The 8,900-nt window shown below is 45.7% G+C and overlaps 1 protein-coding gene across 1 annotated transcript in view; it reads left to right on the forward strand.

Annotated features, from left to right (window-relative positions):
* Positions 1 to 6,743, forward strand: part of ZNF77 (zinc finger protein 77) — a 25,656-nt gene extending 18,913 nt beyond the window's left edge. Inside the window, exons 2-4 of the mRNA XM_025861152.2 lie at positions 1,111 to 1,237; positions 2,275 to 2,455; positions 3,097 to 6,743. Of these exons, the coding sequence (XP_025716937.1) occupies positions 1,111 to 1,237; positions 2,275 to 2,455; positions 3,097 to 4,792 (2,004 nt within the window). The 3' untranslated portion in view covers positions 4,793 to 6,743. The remainder of the gene's footprint in view (positions 1 to 1,110; positions 1,238 to 2,274; positions 2,456 to 3,096) is intronic.
* Positions 6,744 to 8,900: the final 2,157 nt, after the last annotated feature.

The following is an 8,900-nucleotide window of genomic DNA, read 5'->3' on the forward strand; positions in this document are numbered from 1 at the left end:
AGTTATAACCACAGTTGAAGTAGAATTTACCTTCCTGTTAAGTGATAATGGTTGGCTTTTGGGTTTTTTTTTATTGTTTTTTTTTTTTAAGATTTTATTTATTTATCAGAGAGAGAGAGAGACAGAGGCAGGCAGAGGGAGAAGCAGGCTCCTTGCTCAGCAAGGAGCCCGATGTGGGACTCGATCCCAGGATCCTGGGATCATGACCTGACCCAAAAGCAGATGCTTAACTGACTGAGCCACCCAGGCGTCCCTTTTTCATTAAATTTTGAAATAATAGTTTTTGTTTAGAAAATCTGATTTTTTGAAAAAAGTAATTTTTTGAACTCTCTATTTCATGAGTGTGGTGTCATCCCTTATTGCTCTAAAGATATGGATTAGCCTTGTTTTCTTTCTCTGTTAAAGTCACCAGTGGCTGTTTGTTACCATCAGTCCCTCAGGGGCTCTTCTTTCTGGTGCCCTTCTTGAATTCTGGGCACTGAGGTGTATATTTGAGGTCCTGCTGACTTCCATGATTCTTCCAGAACTGGAACTTCTCTTATGCACCAGGTGTGCCAGGTCCCTGGTCCCTGTGTCACAGGGACTCACAGTCCACCTAATCCAGGGAAAGGGTCGTGTCTGCCTCTGCCGGGATGGAGGGGACTGCACCAGGCTCCTTGACCTTGTTGCCTTCCAAGGAGAGATCTGCTCAAGTCAAGTGTCCACAACATCCTGACATTCTGCTTCCAGTTCTTAGAGCTGATAAGGCTATAATCATCTTTGAGCAAGTCAAAGATGTGTTGTCCGATTTTTGTGTTGTCTGAAAAAGTATTTCATTTTTCATTTTTACCGTGCTAGAGTGCTCGAATCTGCTCTGAGTCAGCAAAAATAACCTATATTTGGGTGTATGTAAGTCTGTATCAGCTGATGTCATCACCCTCTGCTTCGGGTTCCCAGCCTTTCCCATCACTGAATGCGTGGCAGCGGATGTGCTTGCATGTTGTCACTTCCCACACGGGTGTGACTCAGGTCCTAGGAATGGAGTGCAGTTCCCTGCCTATCACCCCCGTCCTCCCACACACATGGGTGAGGAGGGAGCGTTGCTGCAATAGAATATGTGGGATGTTTCAGGACTCAGTGGTCTTTGCGGATGTGGCTGTGTACTTCACCCCAGAAGAGTGGGCTTTGCTGAATCGTGGTCAGAGGAGGCTCTACAGAGATGTGATGCTGGAGACCTGCAGGAACCTGGCCTCACTGGGTAAGCATGGCCCCACCCCTTCACTAGAGTTTTAGGGAACGTTTCTTACAAGAGTTTGATCTTACTGGGGCGGAGGAATGGGAATGTGTTCAAGAAGAGACAGCCATGGTCCAAGCCTTCATGGAAACTACCTAGGATCACATACCTTTTCTGTGAAAACAAAGTTTCATGTAATAAATTGACTATTGCTCTGGATCAAAGTCTGAGACTGTCTAATTTTATCAGTGTGAGGATGGTCTCTGGTGTTGCTCTGGGGCAGTGAGTGCTGCCTTGTGGTTTTCATTTCTGTGGAAGATGCACTGTGGTTAATACACATTTCTCATGGTAACCATGCTGCAATTAAACTCACAGTTCGTCATCTTCAATGACCTTGAAGACCAAATTAACAGCCCATTTTCCAGATTGCTTGTTGCCCTTCAAATCCTCCTTCCTGCTGAGCTGTTTAGCCACACATATACCATCTGACCCCCCAGTGGCAGCTGGGGCAATGCAGGCAGGCTTAACCAAGGGCCTCGGTGCCTTCAGGACAGTCCAGCTACCCTCAGTTGGACCAGGGTCTGGAGAAGGGAATGGCATTTGCACATGTCCATTAAGAACATGACTCAGTCCTTGTTTGAGAGGTGTGATGTTTGTCATTTACCTGGCCTCCCTTTTGGACTTTTCATCCATCCACACTCACGTGGCAAGCTTTTCTGTATTCCTTTATAGAGGTAGTGTGTGGATGTTTGTATCTTGTCCATTTCCTTCCTATTTTGCTTTTCTGATAATACTATCTCCACATTAGTCTCCATCGATTTTGAGGTATTTCTAAGTAAACGGGCTGCTTTTTCATACACTTTCCTTATTGCCTAAGTCCTAAATCACTAGGGTCCTTAGAATTTTTCTGTGGTCAGATGTTCATTCTTCCTGATGAACTTAATATACATTTGGGGTCAGTATATGAGTAGAAATCCACATATGGTCTATTTCCTTAATTTTCTTACCTTTAAACATCAGATTATTCCCAAGAAATTAAATTATGCTCCCTATTCTTGCAGATTGTTGCATTCAAGTTAAGCCTTGTGGATCAGGGACTCAGCTGAATATTTTGGAGAATGAACTATCCAGTGAAGACAAAATTGTAAGATTTACAAGAAACGATTCCTGGGCTCTTTTTGGAGAAAACTGGGTGTTTCATCACATTGGAGATCAGTCCCAATCCCAGGAGAGGTGTTTGAGGTGAGTGCCTCTCTTTCCCATAGGAGAAATGGGGATCTTGGCAAATTGTTAGAATAACTTGAAATTGAAGAAGGTATAAAGGTATAAACCTAGCTGAACAATTGTGTAGTTGGGGGGCGCCTGGATGGCTGTCGTTGAGCGTCTGCCTTCAGCTCAGGTCATGATCCCAAGGTCCTGGGATCAAGCCCTGTATCGGGCTCCCTGCTGAGCAAGAAGCCTGCTTCTCCCTCTCCCACTCCCCCTGCCTGTGTTCCCTCTCTAGCTGTCTCTCTCTCTGTCAAATAAATAAATAAAAATCTTTAAAAAAACAAAAACAAAAAACAGTTGTGTAATTGGAATTACACAACACAATATCTTCATAAATGTAGTACTGATCATCAGAAATATAATTCAGTTCAAAACATTTATCAGGAAAACTCACGTGTAAGAAACGCTGACAGTTATGGCTATTACTGGGCCCTTATTTTGAGCATTTAGCTTCTTTTACATTATAGCAGTGTAAACGGTGCCCCAAACATGCCCATTCCTTGGAAATGGTCATTTTGTAGTCAAATAATCATTACTAAGCATCAGTAGATCATTGATAAATAGTTTGGTTATGATCATTATTCCCTAACAGTGTGCCTTCCTATTTTGAACAGAAATCATTTGGTGGAGCATGTCTGTGAAAGCAATGAAGATAATCAATGTGGAGATACCGTAAACCAGATTACAAGTCTTAGTGTGCATGAGGATTGTCCTACTGGAGACAAATCCTGTGAATGTGCTAAGTGTAGAGAAGCCTTCACAGATGGTTCTTTCCCCGAGAATCCACAAAGATCTCAGCCTGGAAACAAACCTAGTCCCTGTGAAGAATGTGGGCCAGCCTGTAGCTGTGTCTCGAGGCTCAGCACTCACGTGGACACGGACCTTGTAGAGAAACCCTATGAACATCAGGACACTGGGAGAGCATCAAAGAGAGACTTGAAGAGTCTCGGTAGTAAAAAATCTTTAGAGTGCAAGAAGTGTGGAAAAGCTTTCACTTGTACCTTATCCTTTCAGGGTCATGTAAAGGGTCACTGTGGACAGAGAGTCCATGCGTGTGATGTGTGTGGGAAAGCTTTTATGTATCAGTCCTACCTTAGACGTCACGTGAGAACTCACACTGGGGAGAGACCCTATGAATGTGTGGAGTGTGGGAAAGCCTATAGCTGCCTCTCGTATTTTCGAGAACACGTGAAAACACACAGTGGCGATAAACCCTATGAATGTAAGCAGTGTGGGAAGACATTCAAGTATCCTGCGTCCCTGCAAGGACACATGATGACACACACTGGAGAGAGACCGTACCTGTGTCAGCAATGTGGGAAAGCCTTCAGTTGTCCCAAATACTTTAGAAGACACGTGAGAACGCACAGTGGACTGAAACCCTATGAATGTACATTATGTGGGAAAGCCTATAGTTGTTCCTTATCTCTTCAAGAACATGTCAGAACACACAGCGAAGAGAGACCCTATGAATGTCAGCAGTGTGGGAAGGCTTTCAGACATCCTCGATATTTCCAGAGACATGTGAGGATGCACAGTGGAGTGAAGCCCTACGAGTGTAAGGAGTGCGGGAAAGCGTACAGCAGCTCGACATCACTGCAGGAACACGTGAGGACGCACACTGGGGAGAGGCCCTTCGAGTGTCAGCAGTGTGGGAAAGCCTTCACTCGTCACTCCTCCCTTCAAGGGCACGTGAGGGCGCACAGTTTGGAGAAACGTTATGAGTGTGCACAATGCGGGAAAGCCTTCCGGTGGTCTTCGTCCTTACAAAAACACGTGCGAACGCACAGTGAAGAGAAACCCTATGAATGTCAGCAGTGTGGCAAAGCCTTCTGGTACCCGGCCAACCTGCGAGCCCACATGAAGACACACACTGAGGAGAGACCCTATGAATGTCCGCACTGTGGGAAAGCCTTCAGCTGTCACTCCTCCCTTCAAGTACACGTGAGAAAGCACAGCGGGGTGAAACCCTACGAATGCAAGGAGTGTGGGAAAGCCTTCTGGTATCCAGTAAACCTGCGGGCACACGTGAGGACGCACACTGGGGAGAGACCCTATGAATGTCAGCAGTGTGGGAAAGCCTACAGGTGTCCTGCAAACCTGCGGGTCCACGTGAGGACGCACACCGGGGAGAGGCCGTATGAATGTCAGCAGTGTGGGAAAGCCTTCAGGTATCCCGCAAACCTGCGAGCCCACGTGAGGACTCACACCGGGGAGAGACCCTATGAATGTCAGCAGTGTGGGAAGGCCTTCCGGTACCCCACAAACTTGCGAGCCCACGTGAGGACTCACACTGGGGAGAAACTCTGAATACAAGGACTGTGGGAAAGCCTTCATTTGTCCTTAAAATCTTGTAAAGCCAATCAGACACACTGGCAGGAAACCTTATGAATGTAAAGAATGTTGGAAAACCTTCAGGTATAGCACCTCATATATTTTGTACATAAAAACTCAGGGCTGGACAGCACTCTTTGTTATAAACATAGTTGTGCCTCATAAGTGCCTCGTCCATAACAGGGATCTCTATTATATTTATTTCCACTGCATGTTGCTGAGAGGAACACCTAAGATAAAATATCCTTCTATGTGCCCTTTGTATGAAATATATTTTGTTATCTCACACAGGAAAAGATTGTATAGTTATATAAAACTTATCTCATTTCCATTACAATGTCTTTGGGCTTCAGGGGTGATAAGTGATTTGTAAATATATCTTGTCCTCCGTTGTGGATACTGGAAATTCCAACTCGGTATCTACTCTTCCTTTCAGTCTTTGTGGTTGAATGATGTGTCTTCACATTTGCTTGTCAATGCTGTGTACCACACCTGTGCTCCACACAGAAATTAGTAAATGTGCCGGGATGTTGAAAGAGGACAATCTCCTCCGATTGTGTTCATATTTTGAACGCTGCTGATCGCCCTTCATCTTGATTGTTCGTCAGTCATGACGTGTTAGGAGAAACCTTGTGGTGTGAAGATGAAAGCTAGCATCTGGCTGGTTCTACTGGATTTCGTTGTGAGCGTGGTGAGGCAGGAGACCAGATGTCTCAGAGTCCTTCTCTGTGCGGTTCTGAAATGAAGGCCCTGAAGAAAGAAACTGCGTGAAGAAGCCATGAGTTTCCAGCAGGAGACAGATGCCAGGGGACCCATGTGGGCCTGGGTCACAGCACATTTTCCTGACTTCTGATCTGTCGTCTGGAATGGCCCCCAACCTAGCACAAGTTTAACGTTAGTTTTTGTTAAGTAGCATACTCCAGAGACTTTTCCACAAGCTCTCCTGTGATGGATGGTCTTGGTTTTCAGGTCCATACGGTTCCTTGCTTTGCCCTGTGGCTCTTTGTGTCCATGAGGCCACCTCTTCAGGTTATCATGTTTAGGGATCTCCCATGCTTTTCCTAATACATGATTTCTGTGCTGAGCATCTTGTCCTTCTCAGGATAGATCTGACAGATTTAATGCTACAGCCTCAGATGCAGGAAAACACCTTCCCTGGTTGCACTGTAGAGAGGCTGCACTGATCCTGTATTTCTTCCTTCTGGTTGTTTCCATAATTGGAATAAGCACTTGTGAGTGTATGGCGGTTTGTGGGAATTTTACCCTATAGCTGACTAGCTGACTGCTATCTAAGAGATAAATCCAGTATGCTTAATTACTTTCTGTTGTTAAATGTAATTCCTTTCTGTTGTTAAATGTGATTTCCCAGTGGTTTTTTATTTTTAATACATGATTCGAAACAATGGTTTTGTTTGTCTGTCTTGTCAAACGTGGTTCTCTACATTGCTTCATGGAAACCACGTTACTGAGGTTTTCAAATCTGTTGCATACTTGCAAATGATACTATGTTTTATGTTTCACAACTTAGAAGTTCTTTTATTTTTTTAAAAAAGATTTTGAGTGAGAAAGAGAGTGAGCATGAGCAGGATGACTGGAAGGGGGAGAAGCGGACTCCCCACTAAGCAGGGAGCCTGATGCAGGGCTCAATTCCAGGACCCTGAGATCATGACTTGAGCTGAAGGCAGATGCTTAACTGACTCAGCCACCCAGTTGCCCCTCACAACTGAATTCTTTTAAAATGTCCCATTCTAGGGGCGCCTGGGTGGCTCAGTTGGTTAAGCGACTGCCTTCGGCTCAGGTCATGCTCCAAGGGTCCTGGGATCTAGTCCCTCATTGGGCTCCCTGCTCGGCAGGAAGCCCGCTTCTCCCTCTGACCCTCCCCCTGCTTGTGTTCCCTCTCTCACTGTCTCTTTCTGTCAATTAAATAAATAAACAAAATCTTAAAAAAATATATCCCATTCTAGAGGATTAAGTTTTTCTTCTAATTGTGTCAGTTTTTTGGAAATATTATTCTGGGTTAATAGGACTAAGTACGTAAACATTTGACATTTTCCTTCTGATCTGTATTTCTTCAATATCCCTGCAGCTGCTACCACTGTCTCATTAAAATGACTTACTCCTGGGGCAACTGGGTGGTGCAGTCAGTTCAGTTCCAATTCTTGGTTTCAGCTGGGGTTGAGATCTCAGGGTCGTAGGATCAAGCCCTGAGTTGGGCTCCATGCTGAGCATGGAGTCTGCTAAAATTTCTTCCTCTTCCTCTGCTCTTCCCCACCTCATGCTCTCTTTCTCTCTCTCTCTCTCAAGGCTTTTTTAAAAAATTACTCCCAGTGGTGAAACCCTTAATGTCGCCTATGTAATGGTCTCTGACAAAGAACACCAGGAGTCATGGTCTTGCAGCTCAAGAGTGTGGGAGAGGGAGCCAGACACATGCATCTTCCCTATTTGTCAACAACGAAACAAACCACGTTTGTGGTGAGGCGAGTCTTAGTTGTGGGAATGACTTACAACTCGTGCTCCAGGCATAACTGCCTTGAGGAAATTCCTAATTTCTGGGAATGCTGCTTCTCAATGTTTGTTGTCCAAATACCTCTGAGACGTTTACATGAAAGTCCGTACCAGAATGGAAACATGTCCTTCCTCCTCATTCCTTCTTGCTGGGGATTGTGCTGAATTGTGCTGAACAGGACGTTTCTTGCAATGATGGATAGGTTAGTGGTTGGTCATGCTTCACCCAGTGGTGTCTCCTTGTATTAATTCCAGTGGAGGAAGGATGGGCCGTGCCTTTCTCTTTCCTCCCGACCACTCACGCTTCTGTTGATCTGCCCCCAGTTGACGCAGGTCAGTTTCTATCCATCAGATGGCCCCCAGGGATGCTCCTCTGGCCCTGGGCCTGGTGCGAGTGTGGTTGTATTTTGGGTGGAGCTGGTTGGGCTTCATGTCTGAGAGGGTTTGTAAGGTGAGCAGGCCCAGTGGGACTTGGGGAAGGAATGTGGTAGTGTGAGTGCACAATAAGGATACCTGCACAGTCTCTGCAGAGAGGAATGCTTCCGTCTAATTATTCCAACCACTGTCGGAATGGGATTTGCTCTCTACTGTCCTCAATTCACCAGCATGACCAGTGACCGTGTGGATCCCACACACTAATAGGGGTGAATGTAGGTGCACTGAACTGAAACAGCATGGAAGGTGTGTCACCACCACATTTCGATGTCACCACCAGTGGGAAACAGTCCATATGTGACATTTTCCATGGAACTCTCTTTTTCATAGCAGAACCATGAAATCCAATTTCATTTTTTTTACAAATTGTTAACCCTTCCGTGTACCCAGAGATCGTTTTCCCTGTGATTTTGTGGTTCTTTTGTTTCCAGTTCTCTTCAGAATCTGAGAGCGAAGTTTTGCAGGGGTGCCCACCTGATGCTTGTGTGGAGGCTCTGAATCTGCACCTGTTCTGTGTCCTTCAGTGGTTGCCCAGTCATGTGGCCAAACAGGGGACACAGGACGTTCCAGGGAGACAGCGGATTATACTCAGGTCCTAGAAGGACAGTCAGTGCTTGTAAAGAAGGGGTGACATGGGGGAACACCAGGGGAGCAAGCAGGACTGGGAGGGTGGGAAGCAATAAGCATGAGGACATGTGGGCAAGTGCCTGCAGTGTCTAGATCAGTGTGGAGTGTCATCGTTTGCTTTGAGCCGAGTGTGTGGCACACGAGGGAGCGAGGGAGGCTCAATATTTAGCACCTGACGCTGAATATAGAGTCTGGGAAAGAAAGGCTCCACTTGAATCATGATCCTGACTTGGTTCCTTTCTTGCTCTGTGGCCTTTGGAAAATCACCTGCATCTGTAGGCCTCGGGTAGCTCATACAAGGAGATAAAAACATTATCTACCTTATAGAGTCTGCTGAGGAGCAACTGGGTTTATCTATGTTGAGTTCCTTTATGGAGAACATTTAACGCAGTGCCGGATGTGAAGAAGCAAGATGTCAGTGTTCACATAGTATATGAGAACGCAAACATAGCCTCAGACAGTGGAAGCTGGCCTGGAGCTCACTACTGGGCTGTGGCTTTCTCTCACTGAGCAGAAA

The sequence above is a fragment of the Callorhinus ursinus genome, unplaced genomic scaffold, assembly GCF_003265705.2.
Source record: "Callorhinus ursinus isolate GAN/ISIS: 27379988/994484 unplaced genomic scaffold, GSC_fseal_2.0 scaffold77, whole genome shotgun sequence".
Taxonomy (NCBI): Eukaryota; Metazoa; Chordata; class Mammalia; order Carnivora; family Otariidae; genus Callorhinus; species Callorhinus ursinus.